This window comes from Nerophis ophidion, linkage group LG18, assembly GCF_033978795.1.
Source record: "Nerophis ophidion isolate RoL-2023_Sa linkage group LG18, RoL_Noph_v1.0, whole genome shotgun sequence".
Lineage (NCBI taxonomy): Eukaryota > Metazoa > Chordata > Actinopteri > Syngnathiformes > Syngnathidae > Nerophis > Nerophis ophidion.
Window position 1 is genome coordinate 32138807 of NC_084628.1, and position 25693 is coordinate 32164499.

General features: G+C 39.9%; 1 protein-coding gene across 3 annotated transcripts in view; it reads right to left on the reverse strand.

Annotated features, from left to right (window-relative positions):
* prcp (prolylcarboxypeptidase (angiotensinase C)) overlaps positions 1 to 25693 on the reverse strand; it is a 50575-nt gene that overhangs the window by 15823 nt on the left and 9059 nt on the right. For all 3 annotated transcript variants that reach the window (XM_061877998.1, XM_061877999.1, XM_061878001.1), the window contains exons 2-6: positions 15756 to 15896; positions 15595 to 15696; positions 5840 to 6021; positions 4701 to 4858; positions 1794 to 1966 (exon numbers count right to left, since the gene is read on the reverse strand). In XM_061877998.1, coding sequence (XP_061733982.1) covers positions 1794 to 1966; positions 4701 to 4858; positions 5840 to 6021; positions 15595 to 15696; positions 15756 to 15896 — 756 coding nt within the window. The remainder of the gene's footprint in view (positions 1 to 1793; positions 1967 to 4700; positions 4859 to 5839; positions 6022 to 15594; positions 15697 to 15755; positions 15897 to 25693) is intronic.

A 25693-nucleotide genomic window follows, 5' to 3' on the forward strand; every position in this document is an offset into this window, starting at 1 on the left:
TTTGATTGAAACGTAGCAGTTTGAAAATGCGGTGAACACAACATCATCATATGTAGCGTTAAAAGTCATGTTAGATCGTCTCACGGCTGCTATGCAGGCTATTCTGTCTTTTTATTAGCTTCGTAATCCGACTTCCTTTGGCTTTGCTTCAAGGCTGGAAATGAACTTAAAGGGGAACATCACCACAATTTCAAAACGGTTAAAAACAATAAAAATCATTTCCCAGTGGCTTGTTGTATTTTTTTAAAAAATTTTACTGGTCCCTGAATAGCCCTAAAAAAAGCTTTAAAGTGCTTGATTTTCGCTATTTGCGATGTGACTGTCCATTTCCCTGTGACGTCATACAGTGCTGCCAATGTAAACAAACAATGGCAGATACCACAGCAAGATATAGCGACATTAGCTCAGATTCAGACTCGGATTTCAGCGGTTTAAGCGATTCAACAGATTACGCATGTATTGAAACAGATGGTTGGAGTATGAAAGTATTGAAGAAGAAACTGAAGCTTTTGAGCGAGTAGCTAGTGATGCTATTCATAGCCATAGCATGGCCGAATAGCTGCGTTAGCATCGCCGGTAAAATGTGCGGACCAAACGATCAGGACTTTCGCATCTCTTGACACTGGAGCAACTTAAATCCGTCGATTGGTAAGTGTTTTTTTCGCATTAAATGTGGGTGGAAGAAAACGTAATATAGTTGCAAATGCATCTACAGGTTATCCATACATCTCTGTGCCAGGTCTGCTTTAGCACTGCCGGTAAACAGTATGTTAGCATCGATTAGCGTAGCATGTTAGCATCGATTAGCTGGCAGTCAACATCAAGAAAACTCACCTTTATGATTTAGTTGACTTTATCGTTGCAAATGCATCTGCCGGTTATCCATACATCTCTGTGCCATGTCTGCTTTAGCACCGCCGGTAAATAGCATGTTAGCGTCGATTAGCGTAGCATGTTAGCATCGATTAGCTAGCAGTCACGCCGCGACCAAATATGTCTGATTAGCACATAAGTCACAATCAACAAAACTCACCTTTGTGATTTCCTTGACTTTATAGTAGCAAATGCATCTGCAGGTTATCCATACATCTCTGTGCCATGTAAAATATGGAGACACTTTGGCACATTCAATGGGGGTCTGGCGGCAGACACTTTCGCATCTTCGGGCCAGTGGTGCAACTTGAATCCCTCCCTGTTAGTGTTGTTACACCCTCCAACAACACACCGACGAGGTATGATGTCTCCAAGGTTCCAAAAAATAGTCGAAAAAACGGAAAATAACAGAGCTGAGACCTGGTGTTTGCAATGTGTTGAAAATGAAAATGGCGGCTGTGTTACCTCGGAGACGTCACGTTCTGACGTCATCACCACATGAGAGATAAACAGAAAGGCATTTAATTCGCCAAAATTCATCCATTTAGAGTTCGGAAATCGGTTAAAAAAATATATGGCCTTTTTTCTGCACCATCAAGGTATATATTGACACTTACATAGGTCTGGTGATAATGTTCCCCTTCAAGAACAGAGTCTTGTATACAGGCATGAAAATAAGCCATCCACAGCCCAGCAAGACCCACAATGCAATGTGTTTCCAGGTCACACTTTCAAACCCTATTAGAATCACTTACTTTTGATATCATGTAATCCTGTATGCCTCTTTTAATCCGGATTAAATCCATACCTTCTACACCTCCTACTTGACAGAGGAAAGATTTGCTACACGTCTTAAAATGAATTATGATTAAAGCCACAGCAAACACTACATCATGTGCACCTGTACTACCTGTCGGTACCTGAATGGGCCAGGGAGGCAGCGGCTGCAGGAAGTCGGCTTTGTATGGATAGTCCACCATGGCCAGGTTGACCCAGGTCTCCTGCAGCCAACTCTTGAAGTCTGCCAAGTCCTTCTGGCTCTTGAATGGCGCACACAAGCCCAACTCCTCCGACAGCCACTGGCGACCAGACGCTAGTCCACAAGGAACACATTGGTTTAGTTTACATTGAAGAGGTTCTAGTTTGTACTAAAACATGATGGTGTCAAATGGAAAGGATTCGAGTTTGAATCAAAAATATCAAAATTAGATTTAAAAGGTTTTGGTTTATACCAAAACATGTTGTAGTTTGTTTCAAATGACTTTAGTTTGGATTAAAAAATATGTAAAAGGGTTGCAGTTTGGAAGGGAAAGAGTTCTAGTTTGGACTAAAAACTTCTAGTGTGGATCAAAAAAGGATCTAATTTGGATTTAAAAAAAGATTGTAGTTTGGATTTAAAATGTTTTCTAGTTTGGATAAAATAAGTTTTCATGTAGATTATAAAATGCTTTAAAGCAGTGGTTCTCAAACTTTTTTCAGCGATGTACCCCCAGTGAATATTTTTTTAATTCAAGTACCCCCTAATCAGAGCAAAGCATTTTTGGTTGAAAAAAAGATAAAGAAGTCAAATACAGCACTATGTTACCAGTTTCTGAAATTTATTAAATTGTATAACAGTGCAAAGTATTGCTCATTTGAAGTGGTCTTTCTTGAACTCTTTGGAAAAAAAGATAAAAAATAACTGAAAACTTGTTGAAAAATAAACAAGTGATTCAATTAAAAATAAAGATTTCTACACATAGAAGTAATCATCAACTTAAAGTGCCCTCTTTGGGGATTTTAATAGAGATCCATCTGGATTCATGAACTTAATTCTAAACATTTCTTCACAAAAAAAAGAAATCTTTAACATCAATATTTATGGAACATTTCCACAAAAAAATCTAGCTGTCAACACTGAATATTGCATTGTTGTATTTTTTTTTCACAATTTCTGAACTTACATTCATATTTTGTTTAAAGTTAAAGTACCAATGATTGTCACACACACACTAGGTGTGGTGAAATGTGTCCTCTGCATTTGACCCATCCCCTTGATCACCCCCTAGGAAGTGAGGAGAGCACTGGGCAGCAGCAGTGCCACGCCCGGGAATCATTTATGATTTAACCCCCAATTCCAAACCCTGATGCTGAGTGCCAAGCAGGGAAGCAATGGGTCCCATTTTTTTATAGTCTTTAGTATGACTCGGCCGGAGTTTGAACTCACAACCTACCGATCTCAGGGCGGACACTCCAACCACTAGGCCAGTGAGTAGTATTATTCAATAAATATATGTACCCCTTGGCATACCTTCAAGTACCCCCCAGGGGTACACGTACCCCCATTTGAGAACCACTGCTTTAGAGTGTTAAAAGAGGTGCAAGTTTAGATTAAGGGTTAAAAGGGGTTTTAATTTGTTTTAAAAAAGGGTTTGTAGTACATCTAAAAAGGTTATTTTTTGGTTAAAAAGGGCTATTTATGGTTTGTATTCAAAAGGTTATAGTTTGTTCTGAAAGGGGTTCTATTTTGGATGGAAAGGGGTTCTAGTTTGGGTTAATAAAGGCTCTAGTTTGGATTTAAATTGGTTGTAATTTCTATTAAAAAGGTTGTAGTTTAGATTGAAAAGGGTTCTAGTTTGTTTTGAAAGGGATTTTATTTTGGATGAAAATGGGTTCTAGTTTAGATTGAAAATGGTTCTAGTTTTGGTTAAAATGGGTTTTAAATTGCATTAAAAAGGGGTTGTAGTATGTCTTAGAGGTTTTTTTTTGGTTTAAAAAGGTTTATTTATGGTTTGTATTTAAAAGGTTCTAGTTTGTTTCGAAAAAGGTTTCTATTTTGGATGTTAAAGGGTTCTATTTGGATTGGAAAAAGGTTCTAGTTTGGATTAAAAAAGGTTCCAGTATACATTAAAAAGGTACTAGTTTATCTTAAAAAAAAGTTGTCATTTGGATTAAAATAGGTTGTAATTTTGATTAAAAATGTTCTAGTTTGGATTGAAAAGGGTTCTAGTTTGGATTGAAAAGGGTTCTACTTTGTCTTTTAAGAGGTTCTAGTTCGTATTTAAGAGGTTCCATTTTAGATAAAAAATAAATGATTATTGGATTAAAAGAGGTGTTAGTTTGGATAAAAAATGTTTCCAGTTTGGGTTAAAATGGTTTTCATTTGTGTTAAAAAGGGGTTGTAGTATGTCCTAAAAGGTTCTGGTTTGGATTAAAAGGTTCTAGTTCAAAGGGGTTTTAGTTCATATTTAAGGACTTTTTATGTTAGATTTAAAAAATCTTCATTCAATTAATATAGGTTCTAGCTTGGATTAAAATGTTCTAGTTTATATTCCAAAAGGGTTCTAGCTTGGATTAAAAAAGGTTCTGGTTTTGACTAAAAGGGGTCTAATTTGTCTATAGGTTCAATTATAGTTTAAAAATAGTTTATAGTTTGGAATAAAAATGGGTTTGAAATTTGATTTAAAAATAATTGTAGTTTGTATATAAAAGTTCTAGTGTGGATTGAAAGGTTTTAATTTTGTTTAAAAATGTTTGGATTAAAAAAGATGGTCATTTGAATTAAAAAAGGTTGTAATTGTGATTAAAAATGTTTCGATTAAAAAATTTCACATTTCGATTGAAAAATTTCAAGTTTGGATTGAAAAAGGGTTTTGGTTTGTTTTCAAAAGTTCGAGTTTGGATTTAAAACTGTTTTAGTTCGGGTTAAAAGAGGTTGTAGTTTGGATTAAAACAAGGTTTGTATTAAAATGCTATAGCTCAAAAGAACAAAGGTTTTATATTGGATTAAAGAGATTTTAGTTTTGCTTGTGAGTTGTGAAGGTGTCCATCAAGTGCTAAGAATTTACCAGTGGAGAAAAGGCGATCGATGGCCTTCCATGAAGCTCGGATGTTGGCGTGACAGTTTGGTCCACTTTGAGCAAAGTCTTGAGTGACAATAGTGTAGAAGTGTCCACAAGGAACCATGCCAGTGAACTGCCATATTGGAGCAGAGGAGGCCAAGGCGCTGCAAGGCAACAAGAGTTTGGTTTCCACCCAGTTTGATGTTTCCACTGACATTTTACCCCACCACCCAGTTTAATGTTTCCTCTGACATTTTACCCCACCACCCAGTTTAATGTTTCCACCAACATTTTACCCCACCACCCAGTTTGATGTTTCCACTGACATTTTACCCCACCACCCAGTTTGATGTTTCCACTGACATTTTACCCCACCACCCAGTTTGATGTTTCCACTGACATTTTACCCCACCACCCAGTTTGATGTTTCCACTGACATCTTACCCCACCACCCAGTTTGATGTTTTCACTGACATCTTACCCCACCACCCAGTTTAACGTTTTCACTGACATCTTACCCCGCCACCCAGTTTGATGTTTCCACTGACATTTTACCCCACCACCCAGTTTAATGTTTCCACTGACATTTTACCCCACCACCCAGTTTGATGTTTTCACTGACATCTTACCCCACCACCCAGTTTGATGTTTTCACTGACATCGTACCCCACCACCCAGTTTGATGTTTTCAGACATCTTACCCCACCGCCCAGTTTGATGTTTTCACAGATATCTTACCCCACCACCCAGTTTAATGTTTCCACTGACATTTTACCCCACCACCCAGTTTGATGTTTTCACTGACATCTTACCCCACCACCCAGTTTGACATTTTCACTGAAATCTTACCCCACCACCCAGTTTGATGTTTCCACTGATATTTTACCCCACCACCCAGTTTAATGTTTCCACTGACATTTTACCCCACCACCCAGTTTGATGTTTTCACTGACATCTTACCCCACCACCCAGTTTGATGTTTTTACTGACATCTTAACCCACCACCCAGTTTGATGTTTTCACTGACATCCTACCCCACCACCCAGTTTGATGTTTTCACAGACATCTTACCCCACCACCCAGTTTGATGTTTTCCCAGACATCTTACCCCACCACCCAGTTTGATGTTTTCACTGACATCTTACCCCACCACCACGTGAGGATATTTCATCCTCAACCAGGCGGCCAGCATGCCTCCATAAGAACCTCCGATGGCGATGACTGGGCTGTGCTGGGCCCCGGGCCTGCTGGACTTCAGGTTCTGGATCAGTACAGCGAAATCTGCCAGGGCCTGTTCTGAGGTCAGGTAGTTGAGATGTTTGCTGTCCTGCAGACAAACAAACAACAAACCTGCTGCTAAGTGTCAACTGTCCTAAAGACACCACATGGACATAAGTATTCGGACACAAGACCGTGTGATCTCACTCTTCCAGGGGGGCTTGCTTGTATCAAATACATGAAAGATGCTAAAAGCAATAAAAACTGTTTACATGTAATAGTATATCTCATTAATAATAAAGTAGTAAAGTATATTTATATAGCGTTTTTCTCTAGTGGCTCAAAGCGCTTTTACATAGTGAAACCCAATATCTAAATTACATTTAAACCAGTGTGGGTGGCACTAAAGAAGGTAGGTAAAGTGTCATGCCCAAGGACACAACGGCAATGACTAGGATGGCGGAAGCTGGGATCGAACACAGACCCCTCAAGTTGCTGGCACAGCCACTCTACCAACCGAGCTATACCGCCCCTGTTGTTTACAAATATTGAGTATTACATCCATCCATCCATTTTCTACCACATATTCCCTTTGGGGTCGCTGGTGCCTATCTCAGCTACAATCGGACGGAAGGCGGAGCACACCCTCGACAAGTCGCCACCTCATCACAGGGCCAACACAGATAGACAGACAGCATTCACACTTACATTCACACACTAGGTCCAATTAAGTGTTGCCAATCAACCTACCCCCAGGTGCATTTCTTACAATATATTACAAAATGCTTTTCTTTATCACTAATATATATTAGGGCTGCAACTAACGATTAATTTGATAATCGATTAATCTGTCAATTATTACTTCGATTAATCGATTAATAATCGGATAAAAGAGACAAACTACATTTCTATCCTTTCCCATATTTTATTTTAAAAAACAGCATACTTAGACTTAGACAAACTTCAATGATCCACAAGGGAAATTGTTCTGGCACCATGTCCTTTCGACTTGCCAAATAAAACAATGCAAGTGTTACAAAAATGTTTTTTTGTTTTTTTTATAAAGTGCACAATAGCAATAATTTTGTTTATGGGGATTTCAATCCTGCCTACTACCTATTCCAACCAATCTGCAATGTTGGATGCTGAATGTCTTTCCTCTAGTGGCATGGTCGTAAGGCAGATTGACTTCATGTTCCATTCGTCTCCAATGTAGTGGCATGTATTGCCGAGGTAGGCTTCCGTGGATACACTTGTCCACACATCAGTGGTCAGAACAATTTCGCTTTGGGTTGATTAATGTCAGTTTACACAGCTTGAAATGTCGGCTCATACTTCCTCTCCATCAGTTTCGTAAAATGGGTCCTCGAGGGAAGAGTGTAACCAGGGTTGAGGACGTAAATCATTTTTCTGAAACAGTCATCCTCCACCATTGATAGTCGTCTCATGTCAGTTTGCAACATATTCAGGATAGCATCAGTCAATGCAGCCGCTTGCTTTGGTGTGCACACCTTCCTTTGTATGAAGTCGCTAATGATGGCTTGTTTCTTTCTGAAATGAGAGAAACCATACCATGAACGTACATAGTAGCAACATTAACATGTAACTCAATACATACTTTGTTGATTTATTTAATCATTTCTGATGTAAAAGGCACATTTTTTCATATGGTCACTGCTGCCTAGTTTTTCTTGTTGTATTGTTATTTTTACTGTTATATTTTTTTCTTATGTTGCTTTTTTATTTTTATTCTTATTGTAATATTTTCTCTTTTTTTTTCCATTTAAACCCCCGTTATTTACTTTTTAAATTCGATGTCAATTCTGTACACTGCTGCTGGAATTTAAATGTTCCTGAGGAAACTCCCAGAGGGAATCAATAAAAGTACTATCTATCTTAATTACACCACCACATTAAAAAAAGCTAAATGAAATAAATTGACATTGGGGGTGCAGCATACAAAAATAATAACACAGAAATGTAACTCATCAGATCAGAACTGGTTCAGATATTGTACACGTTTCTGTTCTGAATAATAAAGGATTCATTTTAGGCTGTCTGTGAATAATAGCATGAAATATTCCAGCACCTTCATGACGTTTATTTTACTAAAGCGTCACTCAAATATTATATAGCTTTATCGGGTCCGGCTACATTGATCCATTATGAAACCAACCTGAGATTTTTCTGTCCGTTTATTGCCTTAAAAAAATCTCCTCGTTAACAACATATTAAAAACACACAAAGACGGACACAACGGATCAATGTACTCGGACTATGGACTTAAAAAAGTTACGTACCGTGAGTTCTCTTCATCCATTGCCCCTCTTCAGGTGCTGCCGAAGCAATGTTGTCCTTCGTGCCACACGCGAGGTCCATGCTGCTCGTTTTGCAGGAAATGTAGTCTTTGAAGTCTTTAAAGTAAAGTGTTCCGACACTTTTGACGACTTAGGTCGCACACTTTTATAACCTCGAGATGTTTCTCAACTGAACTATCCGTACTATTTCCCTCCGGTATTTTTTGAATGTTTACAAGGAAAGGATACGGCGTGGTCCGTGAGCTGCAGATGATATATCATTGGCTGGCTCACTGCTACCTCATGAGACGTGGGCTCAGTGTCGCCCTGGCGCTGTTTTGTACTGTTTTTGTACTTATTTTGATTATTGTTGTTCAGCTGTTTGTAAATGTTGCAGTTTATAAATAACGGTTTAGGAAGTAAAAAATAAAATAAAAAAAATAAAAAACGCACGTATACATCCAACGAATCGATCGCCGACTTTTTTTTATAATCGATTAGTTGTTGCAGCCCTAATACATATATAAACATACATACATACATGTATATATGCATACATATATATATGCATACATATATATATATATATATGCATACATATATATATATATATGCATACATACATATATGGGGCGGTATAGCTCGGTCGGTAGAGCGGCCGTGCCAGCAACTTGAGGGTTGCAGGTTCGATCCCCGCTTCTGTCATCCTAGTCATTGCCGTTGTGTCCTTGGGCAAGACACTTTACCCACCTGCTCCCAGTGCCACCAACACTGGTTTAAATGTAATAATTAGATATTGGGTTCCACTATGTAAAGCGCTTTGAGTCACTAGAGAAAAAGCGCTATATAAATATTAAAAAAAAAAAAATATATATATATATATATACATAGATATAATTCACATATGCATACATACATACATATATATGCATATACATATATATACATATACATATAAATATACATATATATATAAATATACATATATGTATATATACATATACATATATACATATACATATATACATATATATATACATATACATATATACATATATATATACATATACATATATACATATATATATACATATACATATATACATATATATATACATATACATATATACATATATATATACATATACATATATACATACATATACATATATACATATATATATGCATACATATATACATATATACATACATATATATGCATACATATATATATGCATACACATATATACATACATACATACATACATATATACATACATATATATATATAAATTAAATTAAATAAATTGGTTGTACTTGTATAGCGCGTTTCTACCTTCAAGGTACTCAAAGCGCTTTGACACTACTTCCACATTTACCCATTCACACACGCATTCACACACTGATGGAAGGAGCTGCCATGCAAGGCGCCAAAAAGCACCCATCAGGAGCAAGGGTGAAGTGTCTTGCTCAGGACACAACGGACGTGACAAGGTTGGTTCTAGGTGGGATTTGAACCAGTGACGCTCGGGTTGCGCACGGCCACTTTCCCACTGCACCACGCCGTCCCTACATATACATACATACATACATACATATATATATATATGCATACATACTGTACATATATATGCATACATACATACTGTACATATATATATGCATACATATATACATACATATATATATATATATACATACATACATATATACATACATACATACATACATATATACATACATACATACACATACATATATATACATACATACATACATATACATATGCAGTAAATATACATATATATACACATATACAAACCCCGTTTCCATATGAATTGGGAAATTGTGTTAGATGTAAATATAAACGGAATACAATGATTTGCAATTCATTTTCAACCCATATTCAGTTGAATATGCCACAAAGACAACCCATTTGATGTTAAAACTGATAAACATTGTTTTTTTTGCAAATAATCATTAAGTTTAGAATTTGACACCAGCAACACGTGACAAAGAAGTTGCGAAAGTTGGCAATACATACTGATAAAGTTGAGGAATGCTCATCAAACACCTATTTGGGACATCCTACAGGTGTGCAGGCTGATTGGGAACAGGTGGTTGCCATGATTGGGTATAAAAGCAGCTTCCACGAAATGCTAGGTAATTCACAAACAGGGATGGGGCGAGGGTCACCAATTTGTAAGCAAATTGTCGAACAGTTTTAGAACAACCTTTTTCAACGAGCTACTGCAAGGAATTTAGGGATTTTACCATCTGCGGTCCGTAAACTCATCAAAAGGTTCAGAAAATCTGGAGAAATCACTGCACGTAAGTGATGATATTACGGACCTTTGATCCCTCAGGCGGTACTGCATCAAAAACTGACATCAGTGTGTAATGGATATCACCACATGTGCTCAGGAACACTTCAGAAAACCACTTTCAGTAACTACAGTTGGTCGCTACATCTGTAAATTCAAGTGAAAGCTCAACTATACAAAGTGAATGCCATTTATCAACAACACCAAGGGACCCCGCCGGCTTCGCTGGGCCCGAGCTCATCTAAGATGGACTGATGGACTCAAAGTGGAAAAGTGATCTGTGGTATATATATATATATATATATATATATATATATATATATATATATATATATATATATATATATATGTAGGTGTGGGAAAAATCACAAGACTACTTCATCTCTACAGAACTATTTCATGAGGGGTTCCCTCAATCATCAGGAGATTTTAATGGAAGCATTCACATACAATGGTTTATATAGGGCACAGAGTGGGTGGGTACAGGCAGGCGTAGGGTGTGGTGATTGGCTCATGTGTTACCTAGGAGGTGTTTCCGTCTGTGGCGGCATGTTGAAATGATTTCACTGCGCTTGTTGAGGGATGATAGATCTGGATGATATATAATAAACAGTTTCTCTTTTAAGCATAGGTTGCATCTTTTATTACCACTGTTGTAAGGTGTGCTGGATGCAAGAATTTGCCATGTTATTGAATATTCAACATTATTGGCTTTGAGGTTCCAAATGTGTTTGCTGAGTTCTGTAGAATTCTGCAAAGTCTGGTTTCTAAAGGAGGCGTTGTGATTATTCCATCTTGTTTTGAACACTCCTTCGGTTAATCCTACGTACGTGTCGGATGTGTTAATGTCCTTGCGTATTACCTTTGCTTGGTAAACGACTGATGTCTGTAAGCACCCTCCGTTGAGAGGGCAATCAGGTTTCTTGCGACAGTTACATTCCTTATTGGTTTCAGAGTCGTTTAGTCTGGGGGTAGGCAGTCCTTTTGCAATTGCTTTGTTGTGGTTTGAAATGATTTGTTGTATGTTATTCATACAGCTGTAGCTCAATTTAATGTTGTTCTTGTTGAATATTTTTTTTAGGGTGTTGCCTTTGGGGAAGTGTTTGTCGATCAGACTGAGGAACTTGCGGCCGATGTTGGTTGAGACGTTTTTAATGAATGGCGGATTGTACCAGATGATGTTGTTTCGTTTTCTGCTCTTTTTTGGTTGGTTTCCTGGAGTGGGTTCATAGGTGAGGGTGAAGTTGTATCCGCTTTCATCAAGTGCTTTCTGGTACGGGGGGGTTGCTTGGTCGAATTCAGCTTTGCTAGATGACAGCATCGATAGCCTTTTATTAATTCCGGTAGGTATTCTTTTCGTGGTGGTGGGTGGGTGGTTGCTGTCATGGTGCACGTATTGGAGTGTTGTGTTGGGTTTCGTGAATGGTTGGTAGCTGTTATTTCTCAGGTTGAAAGTGACGTCGAGGAAGTTGACGGTTTGCTTGTTGGCTTCAATCGTGATCCGTAGGTCGTTTTCTTTGAAGATTTGGCATATGCGCTTCTTGGTGTTCTCGCTGCTCCTTGGCGAGGCGCGGCACACTGCCAGCCCGTCATCACGGTAAATACCAAGGTTCAGGTTGAGGCTAGCAAGCTGGGAGAGGAGGAAACTCCCAACGAGTTCGCACGTTTCTGCTCCGTCAAAACTCCCCATAGTAACGTCAAATGTTGAATTGTTCTTTTTTTGCCATGGTGTACTGTTGTGGATGAGTATGGAGTTCTTTGCGTTGATGATGATGTTTCTTTCATTGCCTGTGATTGAGTCGTAGTCCGAGGCGAAGTTTAGTGCTTGGGTCAGTAGGTCTTGCGTGATGGAAGGGTAAAATTCTTCGATGTCGAAGGAGATAAAGTTGTGTTGTTGTTTGTCTTGGATGTTGTTAAACCATTTGATTACTGCTGCTGTATTTCTCCATTGGTTGAGTGGTGTTTTGTCCTTGATTTTTGTGTTGATTCTGTCCAGGATTATTTTGCTGATTTTTCCTATTTCGGAAATAGGAAAAATCAGCAAAATAATCCTGGACACAAAAATCAAGGACAAAACACCACTCAACCAATGGAAATAGGAAAAATCAGCAAAATAATCCTGGACACAAAAATCAAGGACAAAACACCACTCAACCAATGGAGAAATACAGCAGCAGTAATCAAATATATGTATATATATATACACACATACATATATATACATACATACATACAGTGGGGCAAAAAAGTATTTAGTCAGCCACCAATTGTGCAAGTTCTCCCACTTAAAATGATGACAGAGGTCTGTAATTTTCATTATAGGTACACTTCAACTGTGAGAGAATGTGAATCATAAATTATGGTGGAAATTTAAGTATTTGGTCCACCATTCAAAGCTCTCACTGATGGAAGGAGGGTTTGGCTCAAAATCTCACGATACATGGCCCCATTCATTCTTTCCTTAACACGGATAAATCGTCCTTTCCCCTTAGCAGAAAAACAGCCTCAAAACATGATGTTTCCACCTCAATGCTTCAAAGTAGGTATGGTGTTCTTGGGATGCAACTCGGTATTCTTCTTCCTCCAAACACGACGAGTTGAGTTTATACCAAAACGTTCTATTTTGGTTTCATCCGACCACATGACATTCTCCCAATCCTCTGCTGTATCATCAATGTGCTCTCTGGCAAACCTCAGACGGGCCTGGACATGCATTGGCTTAAGCAGGGGACACGTCTGGCACTGCAGGATTTGATTCCCTGTCGTCGTAGTGTGTTACTGATGGTAACCTTTGTTACTTTGGTCCCAGCTCTCTGGTTGTAGGATTTTTGCTCACCGTTCTCATGATCATTTTGACCCCACGGGATGAGATCTTGCGTGGAGCCCCAAATCGAGGGAGATTATCAGTGGATAATTGCTCCCACAGTTGATTTTTTTCACACCAAGCTGCTTGCCTATTGTGGACTCACTCTTCTCAGTCTGGTGCAGGACTACAATTCTTTTCCTGATGTCCTTCGACAGCTCTTTGGTCTTGGCCATAGTGGAGTTTGGAGTCTGACTGTTTGAGGCTGTGGACAGGTGTCTTTTATACAGATAACGAGTTCAAACAAGTGCCACTATTACAGGTAATGAGTGGAGGACAGAAGAGCTTGTTAAAGAAGAAGTTACAGGCCTGTGAGAGCCAGAGATCTTCCTTTTTTGAAGTGACCAAATACTTATTTTCCACCATAATTTACAAATAAATTATTTAAAATTCCTACAATGTGAATTCATGGATTTTTTTTCACCTTCTGTCTCTCACAGTTGAAGTGTACCTATGATGAAAATTACAGACCTCTGTCATCATTTTAAGTGTGAGAACTTACACAATCGTTGGCTGACTAAATACTTTTTTGCCCCACTGTATATATACACACATATTATATATATATATATATATATATATATATATATATATATATATATATATATATATATATATATATATATATATATATATATATATATATATATATATATATATATATATATATATATAGAAAAGCCAAAAGCCGTTAAGTTGTCACGTTGAGAAAATGGTAAATAAAAAAAGAATACAATGATTCGCAAATCCTTTTCAACTTATATTCAATTGAATAGACCTCAAAGACAATATATTTTATGTTCACACTGAGACTTAATTTTTTTTTGTGCAAATAATCATTACTTTGAATTTAATAGCAGCAACACATTGCAAAAAAGTTGTCACAGGTGCGTTTTCACCGCTGTGTTACATGGCCTTTCCTTCAAACAACAGTCACTAAACGTTTGGGAACTGAGGAGACACATTTTTGAAGTGGAATTCTTCCCCATTCTTGCCTGATGTAGAGCTTAAGTTGTTCAACAGTCTCCCTTCTGCTATTTTAGGCTTCATATTGCAACACACATTTTCAATGGGAGACAGGTCTGGACTACAGACAGGCCAGTCTAGTACCCAGACTCTTTTACTCCTAAGCCACGCTGTTGTAACACATGGCTTGGCATTGTCTTGCTGAAATAAGCTGGGGCGTCCGTGTTAACGTTGCTTGGATGGCAACATAAGTTGCTCCAAAACTTGCATGTACCTTTCAGCATTAATGGTGCTTTCACAGATGTGTAAGTTTCCCATGCCTTGGGCCTAAATACACTCCGGTACCATCACAGATGCTGCCTTTTACACTCTGCGCCTTGAACAGTCCAGATGATTCTTTTTCTCATTGGTCGAGGACACGACGTGCACCGTTTCCAAAAACTATTTGAAATGTGGACTCATCAGACCACAAAACACTTTTCCACTTGCAACAAATCTAGAGATTCTGGGTGTTGTTGATAAATGGCTTTTGCTTTGCATAGTAGAGTTTTAACTTGCACTTACAGATGTAGCAACAAACTGTAGTTACTGACAGTGGTTTTATGAAGTGTTCCTGAGTCAATGTGGTGATGTCTTGTACACACTGAAGTCGCTTTTTGATGCAGTACCGCCCCGAGGAATCGAAGGTCAAAGGCATTCAATGTTGGTTTTCGCCTTTGCGGCTTACATGCAGTGAGTTCTCCAGATTCTCTGAAACTTTTGAGGATATTACGGACCATAGATGGTGAAATGCCTAAATTCCTTGCAATCAATTGTTGATAAATTTTGTTTTTAAACTGACAATTTTCTCACGCATTTGTTGACAAAGTGGTGACCCTCACTTCATCCATTTCATGGAAGCTGCTTTTATACCCAATCATGAGCATTCCTCAACTTTCTCAGTCTTTTTAGCCACTTGTGCCAGCTTTTTTAAAACATGTTGCAGGAATCAAAGTCCAAATAAGCTAATATTTGCAAAAAATAACAAAACATTTTCTGTGTGAGCATTAAATATCTTGTCTTTGCAGTCTATTCAATTGATTATAGGTTGACCAGGATTTGCAGATCATTGTATTCTCTTTTTATTTAACATTTACACAACATGACAACTTCACTGCTTTAGGGTTTTGTATATACATATACACATATATACATATACATGTGTTTAGCATGTTGCTAGCATGTTGGCTTACTCGGTAAGAGTCCGGTCCAAAGGGCATGGATTCTCCGTAGTACCGATGTTCTGCAAACACCAACATGGCCTGCATCTCCCCAGCCACGTCCCACATGAAGCCCTGCAGGAACCAGACCAGCATTAGTGGTAACATCATCATGGCTCACTTGGTGGACTCACAGTGTTGTTGCAGAACCAGGAGATGTCGCCCTCGTTGCCGGTGTAAAACAAAATGGGACCGCCTGGTTGACGCCAATGCTTGTCGGCCACAAGGTAGCGCTGTTTGAACGTGCCGTCTTCCTGGAAGCCAAAATGATCGATCTGGGAAGACAATAATGGACGAGAACACATTTAATAACGCTCACACTCATGTTCTCAATCAAATACATTTAATAACTCTCACACTCATGTTCCCAATCAATTACATTTAATGACTCTCACACTCATGTTCCCAATCAAATACACTTAAATACTCTCTCACTCATGTTCCCAATCAAATACAACACTTTAACTTGAAAGACCAACTTTTTAAACTAAACTGTTTGACCTTAAGTACCATATCCAGTACTTTTTTGGAACCTAACAAATCCCACCGGTGCCATGTTGGGGGACCTGAGTTCCACGTGATCTCACATTTGGTTGCCGACTCAATCAACACTTCGGCACTTGCTGGTCACTCCAGCAGCACTGAGAGCGGACTCAGGCAAACTAACTTAGGGTGATATTGCAATTTTCAGGGCCTAATTGGTTGAAAATAAGGCTCCAACATAAGTTAAGTAAGGTTCCACTTTATGAGAGAGGGACGACTCTTTTCAATTCCCAAGAAGTTTAGTAGGATTTAATTTTTTTTAAGTGCCATTGCTCAGAAAATAATAATTAATTAAAATTAATGTTCTTATGAATTGTCAATCTATTTAACGCTCCAATTCCTTCATATCAAATATACAACTTTTAAATTTGGGGGTAAAAAAATCTTATATTTTGTGTTTCTGCCATAAAAAACCTGACGAAAAAGGTATTAAAAACATTATACTTACAGAAAAACCCGAAGTCGGAAAAAAAATGTTATATATATATATTATATATATGTATATATATATATATTTTTTTTTAAGTATACATATAATTTAAAACAATGATATACATATAGATTTAAAACAGTTATGTATCAATACATAAAATGTATAAAAGCAATTTAAAGTACATATTGGAAATCAAAATCACTACCAAAAAATGTATATACATACTTACATTTTATATATATATATATATATATATATATATATATATATATATATATATATATATATATAAATAAAAACATCCATCCATCCATTACCGCTTATTCCCTTTTGGGGTCGCTGGCGCATATCTCAGCTACAATCGGGCGGAAGGCAGGGTATACCCTGGACCAGTCGCCACCTAATCACAATATATATATATATATATATATATATATATATATATATATATATATATATATATATATATATATATATATATATATATATATATATATATATATATATGTGTGTGTGTGAATGTTGTCGGTCTATCTGTGTTGGTCCTGTGATGAGGTAGCGACTTGCCTTCCGCTTGAATGCCGCTGATATAGGGTCCAACAACCTTCCGTGACCCCGAAATGGACAAGCGGTAGAAAATGGATGACTGGATATAAGGTGGATGGATGCATCCACCTTCTTCCACTCATCTGAGGTTGGGTCGCAGGGGCAGCAGCTTAAGCAGGGATGCCCAGACTTTCCTCTCCCCAGCCACTTCGTCAAACTCTTCCCGGGGGATCCCGAGACGTTCCCCGTGGCCTCCTACCGGTCGGACGTGCCCGAAACACCTCCCTGGGAAGGCGTTTGGGTGGCATCCCGACCAGATGCCCAAACCACCTCATCTGGCACCTCTCGATGTGGAGGACCAGCGGTTTTACTTTGAGCTCCTCCTGGATGGCAGAGCGTCTCACCCTATCTCTAAGGGAGAGCCCCGCCACCCGGCGGAGGAAACTCATTTCAGCCGCTCGTACCCGTGATCTTGTCCTTTCGGTCATGACCCAAAGCTCATGACCATAGGTGAGGATGGGAACGTAGATCGACCGGTAAATTGAGAGCTTTGCTTTCCGGCACAGCTCCTTCTTCACCACAACGGATCGATACAGTGTCCGCATTACTGAAGACGCCGCACCGATCTGCCTGTTGATTTCACGATCCACTCTTCCCTCACTCCTGAACTAGACTCCGAGGTACTTGAACTCCTCCACTTGGGGCAGGGTCTCCTGCCCAACCCGGAGATGGCACGCCAACCCTTTCCGGGCGAGAACCATGGATTCAGATTTGGAGTTGCTGATTCACATCCCAGTCGCTTCACACTCGGCTGCGAACCGATCGAGTGAGAGTTGAAGATCTTGGCCAGATGAAGCCATCAGGACCTCATCATCTGCAAATAGCAGAGATCTAATCCTGCAGCCACCAAACCCGATACCCTCAACGCTCTGACTGCGCCTAGAAATTATGTCCATAAAAGTTATGAACAGAATGGATGACAAAGGACAGACTTGGCGGAGTCCAACCCTCACTGGAAACGTGTCCGACTTACTGCCGGGCAAAGCGGACAGAGCTCGGACACTGATCATACAGAGAGCGGACCGCCACAGACAGACAGTCCGTTACCCCAGACTCTCTGAACACTCCTCACACGACTTCCCAGGTACACGGTCGAATGCCTTCTCCAAGTCTACAAAGCACATGTAGACTGGTTGGGCAAACTCCCATGCACCCTCAAGGACCCTGCCGAGAGTATAGAGCTGGTCCACAATTCCACGACCAGGATGAAAACCACAGTGTTCCTCCTGAATCCGAGGTTCGACTATCCGGCGTAGCCTCCTCTCCAGTACATCTGAATAGACCTTACCGGGAAGGCTGAGTAGTGTTATCCGATGATAGTTGGAACACACCCTCCAGTTCCCCTTCCTAAAGAGAGGAACCACCCCCGATGTCACGCGATGTTGCAGAGTCTTGTCAACCAAGACAGCCCCACAGCATCCAGAGCCTTAAGGAATTCCTGGCATATCTCCCACTTCCAAAGACATGCACCTGGGGATAAGTTGATTGGCAACACTAAATTGGCCCTAGTGTGTGAATGTGAGTGTGAATGTTGTCTGTCTATCTGTGTTGGCCCTGCGATGAGGTGGCGACTTGTCCAGGGTGTACCCCGCCTTCCGCCCGATTGTAGCTGAGATAGGCGCCAGCGCCCCCGCGACCCCGAAAGGGAATAAGCGGTAGAAAATGGATGGATGGATCTCATATACCCCCGGGGCCGTGCCACAGAGGAGATTTTTAACTACCTCAGCAACTTCAGCCCCAGAAATAGAAGAGCCCACCACAGAGTCCCCAGGCACTGCTTCCTCATAGGAAGACGTGCTGGTAGGATTGAGGAGGTCTTCGAAGTATTCCCTCTACGGATTCACAACATCCGCAGTCGAGGTCAGCAGAACACCATCCACACCATACACATGTGTTGACACTGCACTGCTTCCCTTTCCTGAGGCGGCGGACGGTGGTCCAGAATCACTTCGAAGCTGTCCGGAAGTTGTTTTCCATGGCTTCTCCGAACTCCTCTCTTGTCTGAGTTTTTTCCTCCGCGACCGCTGAAGCCGCACGCTGCTTGGCCTGTCGGTACTATGAGCCAAAAGAGCCCGATAGGACTCTTTCTTCTGCTTGACGGCATCCCTCACCGCTGATGTCCACCAGCAGGTTCTAGGGTTACCGCCACGACAGGCACCAACCACCTTGCGGCCAGAGCTCCAATCCGCCTCGATAATAGAGGTACGGAACATCGTCCACTCGGACTCAATGTCCAGCGCCTCCCTCATGACATGTTCAAAGTTCTTCCAGAGATGGGAATTGAAACTCTCTCTGACAGGAGACTCTGCCAGACGCTCCCAGCAAACCCTCACAATGCGTTTGGGCCTGCCAGGTCTGACCGGCATCCTCCCCCACCACCAGGTGATAATCGGTAGAAAGCTCCGCCGCGCTCTTCACCAGAATGTCCAAAACATGAGACTGCAAATCCGATGACGAAACTATAAAGTCGATCATGGAACTGCGGCCTAGGGTGTCCTGGTGCCAAGTGCACATATGGACACCCTTATGTTTGAACATGGTGTTTGTTATGGACAATCTGTAATGAGCACAAAATTTCAATAACAAAACACCACTCAGGTTCAGATCCGGGAGTCAATTCTTCCCAATCACGCCTCTCCAGGTATAGCTCGGTTGGTAAAGCGGCTGTGCCAGCAACTTGAGGGTTGCAGGTTCGATCCCCGCTTCCGCCATCCTATGCACTGCCGTTGTGTCCTTGGGCAAGACACTTTACCCACCTGCTCCCAGTGCCACCCACACTGGTTTAAATGTAACTTAGATATTGGGTTTCACTATGTAAAGTGCTTTGAGTCACTTGAGAAAAAGCGCTAAATAAATATCATTCACTTCACTTCACTGTCGTTGCCAACATGAGCGTTGAAGTCCCCCAGTAGAACGAGGTAATCACAGTACTCCCTCGAGTGAATCCAAAAAGGGTGGGTACTCTGAGCTGCTGTTTGGCGCGTAAGCACAAACAACAGTCAGGACCCGTCCCCCGCACCTGAAGGCAGAGGGACGTTACGCTTTCGTCTACCGGGTTGTACTCCAACGTGCAGGCTTTGAGCCGGGGGGGGAAACAATAATTGCCACTCCAGCCCGTCGCCTCTCACTGCCTGCAATGCCAGGGTGGAAGAGAGTTCAGCCCCTCTCAAGAGAACTGGTTCCAGAGCCCTTGCTATGCGTCGAAGTGAGTCCAACTATATCTAGCCGGAACTTCTCCACTTCGCGCACTATCTCAGGCTACTTTCCCCCAGTGAGGTGACGTTCCACGTCCCAAGAGCTACATAGCTTATGTAGCAGAGGATCAGACCGCCAAGTGCCCTGCCTTCAGCTTCCCCCCAGCTCACATCGCACCCGACCTCTATGGCGTCTGCTATGGGTGGTGAGCCCGTTGGAGGGGGGACCCACGTTGCCTCTTCGGCCCGGCCACCTCCGGGACTGGCTCCAGAGGAAGGCCCCGGTGACCCGCGTCCGGGCAAGGGAAATCTGGGTCCTTTGTTCGTGTTCTCCATAAAAGTCTTCGAGGTGCTCTTTGTCTGATCCTTCACCTAGGACCAGTTTTCCTTGGGAGACCCTACCAGGGGGCATAAAATCCCCTGGACAACATAGCTCCTAGGATCATTGGGACACGCAATCTCCTCTGCCACGTTAAGGTGGCAGCTCCGAGAGGATGGATATACACACACACACACACACCCACATATATACATATATACACACACACAATACACAACAATATACCACATATGATATGACTTATTTAAAAAAAATATTTGGACTCAGACTCTTGTGTTCCCTTGACCAAACTTGAGGGGAACCCTAAAGATTTAAAAATAAAACGCATATGTATTGTACTGGTTTTGAAAATATCAACATTCTTCAAATGTTCAGTGTGCGGCCCTCAGTGGAAAAAGCCTGTCCACCCCTGATGTACAGTGTTCATGGAGCAGAAAAGCTGCAGGCCAGCACAGCAACCATTTTCAACTATCGTAATAATAATAAAGTAGAATTAAACAGATCCCTTAGATTTATTTTTAGCTATCCATCCATCCATTTTCTACCACTTGTCCTCACGGGGGGTGTTGGAGCCTATCCCAGCTTCACATATTTTAAAAAATTTAATTAAAATTGGAAAAATAAGGACAATTTTCAAACTGCATCCAAAACCCTCACACTGAGAAATAGTGCCTCCCTGTGGTCATTGTAAGAATGACCGCCACAATTTGCCTGCAGTGTTATTTCACTTCCATAAAAAGAGGATTTCCTGTAGACACAGGCTTTGTTTATGATTCTGTTATGGCTTTGACGGCTGTAAAGTTCATTACAGGCTTTTTATTTGTGCAGTGGTTTAAAAAAACAGGACAAGACAATCAGAAAGGAGGAAATGTTTTCTTTTATAGGCTCCCTGGGGAGGAAGGATGCTGAAGCTGGGTGTGTCCCCTCCTCCCATCTCACTTATTTCTGATGCTCTTGCAGAAATATATTCTCCATTCTAACACTTTGGGGTTCCCTTTTACCTTGTGAAAGTGTAATAAACATACATCTTACTATTGCCTGCATGAAAACTTGAACACAAACCCACGCACACTCACAGTTTATGTCTCATGATTCCATAGAACCACAGCAACTTAAACCAATTATAGGCAGTGAGCCATTGCGGTTTGTCTTTAATACATCAAGTCCATTTATTAACACAATTGATTTAATGATGAATCATAAAAAGGATTATTAACATATGCGATTAAAGACAAATTATCCCTACCAAAAGCTATGCCGAGTTTACAGCTGTTTTAAAGTGCTTCCAACGTCGCAGAGTGTTATAAATGGACAGACTAACACCTCAAACTGATCTGTGAACAACGCAAGACAAAAGAGGCACTGACGTCATTGATCTGCCGCGATGCCAAAAGCTAAAGGGAAGATTGAAAGCCCGAAACCTTCAATGTCAGCCGACACAGGACACAAGATTTGAGACTGGACACTGGACATGATGGGAATCAAGAAGGGGTACTACTAAAAATATTCCATGAATTGAAAGAAGAAATGAAAGAAATTAAAAAAGATCTGTTAAAAACAATAACAGAAAACAATCAAGATGTGAAAAGTCTGCAGCAAAATATAGAAAGTTTGCAAACTCAAATCATCACCAGAAAAAATGAAGTCTCTGATATGTGCCAACAAATGAAGATCTTTCAAGAAGAAATGCGCCAACAAATGAAGACCCTTCAAGAAGACAACTACATGCTGTGGAATATCATAGATGAAATGGAGCAGGATAAACGAGTGAATGATATCATCGTGACTGGGCACCGAATTAAACCAAGATCCTATGCGAAAGCTGTGAATAATGAAGGCGAACCAAATTAAATGGATCTTGTCTCAGCAGAACAGCAAGTGGTCAACTTTCTGCAATCAAAGGAAATTGAAATTGACATTAATACCATCGAGACATGCATCCTACTGAACAAAAGTGACAACGCCACTCCAGTCGTGCTCGTGAAACTCGTAAACAGAAAAATCTAAAATGGCATTGGTGAGACAAAGAAAGAAGCTGAAGGGAACAAATGTGTACATGAATGAGCATCTCACTAAACGTAATGCTGGAATCGCCAAGAAAGCATGCGACTTAAGAAAGAAGGGAAAAATCCAGGGAACTTTGAGCGCCAACTGTAAAATCTACATTAAGCTGAATGGAGGTCCAGAAGCAAGAGTACTTGTCAAAGATATCAAGGACCTGGACAAATTTTAAGTTTACACAGCTTCCACAACAACGACGATAAGCACCTAAACTCAACATCAACACTACCACGCTGCAAGGGACAACTAAAAAAGAAGACTTAGATTCAGAATTGCATCCATCTACACTTATAGAGATTATTGAAACGGCATCAAAGATTGTTGAACAAGGAAATATGGAACTACAAAACTTCTGCAACAAAGATCACAAAAAACAGGATTTGGAAAACGATATAGATCCAGATACAATTTTTTTTTCCCACATCAGTAATTGTTTTTATTACACAGATAAGCAATACAATAGCATCATTAAAAGTGATAAATTGTCAATTATTTATTTTAATAGCAGAAGCTTGTATGCAAACTACAACAACAACATTAAAAACTTTTTGGAACACATCAACGAACCCTTGAAAGTGATCGCCGTCACAGAAACATGGGTTGATGATAAAAAAGGAATAGATTTTGATCTGGAAGGATATGAACTAAACTACATCAACAGAGCCAACAAAAATGGAGGAGGAGTAGCTGTGTATGTGATAAAGAACCTGAACTACAAAGTGGTAAAAAACATGAAATTTGCTATAGATAGTATCTTAGAATGTATTACCATTGAAATATGTCAGGAAAATAGCAAAACATAGTAATCAGTTGTATATACAGATCCCCTAAGTCAAGTATAGAAACATTTGAAGAATGGATCAAGGCAACTTACATGGACAATGGTAAAAAAATTATTTTCTTATGCGGTGACTAACATTGACCCTAACAAGCAAAAGTCTATTGATGACTGACTTCATTGATACAATGTACAGCATCAGTTTATATCCTAAAATCACAAAGCCAAGCAGAATCACAGGACACTGTGCCACGCTTATTGATAAAATGTTTACCAATGATTTTGATAATAACACTACAAGTGGTCTACTTATAACCAACGTTAGTGATCATCTGCCAGTTTTTACAATATATGATGGAAACTGCAAAAAGAACATGGAAGACAAAAGGACATTTCGAAGACTGTGCACAGAGAAGAGGAAGATTGCTTTCAAAATGGAGCTACAAAAGCAAGATTGAGACAATGTGTACAATGAAAAAGAGGTTGATGAAGCATATGAACATTTCTTAAACAAGTTCATAATACTTTATGACAAACATTGTCCATGAAACAACTCAGTAGTAAACAGAGAAATAATCAACCATGGATGACAAAAGGATTAAAAAATGCTTATAAGAAGAATACACTATATAGAAAATTTATAGTACAAAAAACTACATAGGCAGAAGTACAAAAAGTATAAAAACAAGTTAACAAACATACTACGACCATGTAGAAAAGAATATTACAGTGAATTATTGGACAGGAACAAAAATAATATGAGCGCAACATGGGGCATTCTCAATAGCATTATTAAAAATGGCACTAAAAGGGATTACCCCATATACTTCTTAGACGGAAATAAACATAATGACAACATAAAGGAAGTAGTTGAAAGCTTTAATAACTACTTTGTAAATATTGGACCAAAATTGGAAGAAATGATTCCAGACCCAGTTTCAATTGAGGACTATACCATAGCGCGAAAACCCAACTCTATGTTCCTCAGTAATGTGACACAGGAGGAAATAGTTAAAATCGTGAAATAATGTAAATCAAAGACTTCAACTGATTGTAACGGAATTGATATGGAAACGATAAAAAGGGTTATTGAAGAGATCTCAGGACCATTTATGTACAGGTGCTGTTCATATTATTAGAATATCATGAAAAATGTATTTATTTCAGTAATTATATTCAGAACGTGAAACTTACATATTATATCAATTCATTACACACAGTGTTATATTTGAAATGTTTATTTCTTTAAATTTTGATGATAAGTACTGACAATTACTGAAAATCCCAAATTCAGTATCTCAGAAAATTAGAATATTAATTACGACTAGTACCAAAAAATATTTTTTAGAAATGTGGGCCAACTGAAAAGTATGAACATGGAAAGTTTCAGCATGTACGACAATCAATACTTAGTTGCAGCTCCTTTTGCCTGAATTGCTGCAGCAATACGGCGTGGCATGGAGTCGACCAGTCTGTTGCACTCCTCAGGTGTTATGAGAGCCCAGTTTGCTTTAATAGCGGCCTTCAGCTCTTCAGCATTTTTGGGTCTGGCATCTCGCATCTTCCGCTTCACAATACCCCATAGGTTTTCTATGGGGTTAAGGTCAGGTGAGTTTGCAGGCCAATCAAGAACAGGGATACCATGGTTCTTAAACCAGGTACTGGTAGATTTGGCACTGTGTGCAGGTGCCAAATCATGTTGGAAAATTAAATCTTCACCTCCATAAAATTGGTCCGCGGCAGGCAGCATAAAGTGTTCTAAAACTTCCTGGTAGACTGCTGCATTGACCCTAGACCTCAGGAAACACAGTGGATCAACACCAGCAGATGACATGGCACCCCAGACCATTACCGATTGTGGAAATTTGACACGTGGATTCTGTGCCTCTCCTGTCTTCCTCCAGACTCTGGGACCTTGATTTCCAAAGGAGATACAAAATTTACTTTCATCTGAAAACATAACTTTGGACCACTCAGCAGCAGTCCAGTCCTTTTTGTCTTTAGCCCAGGCGAGACGCTTTTGACGTTGTCTCTTATTCAAGAGTGGCTTTACACAAGGAATGCGACAGCTGAAGCCCATACCTTGCATACGTCGGCGCGTGGTGGTTCTTGAAGCA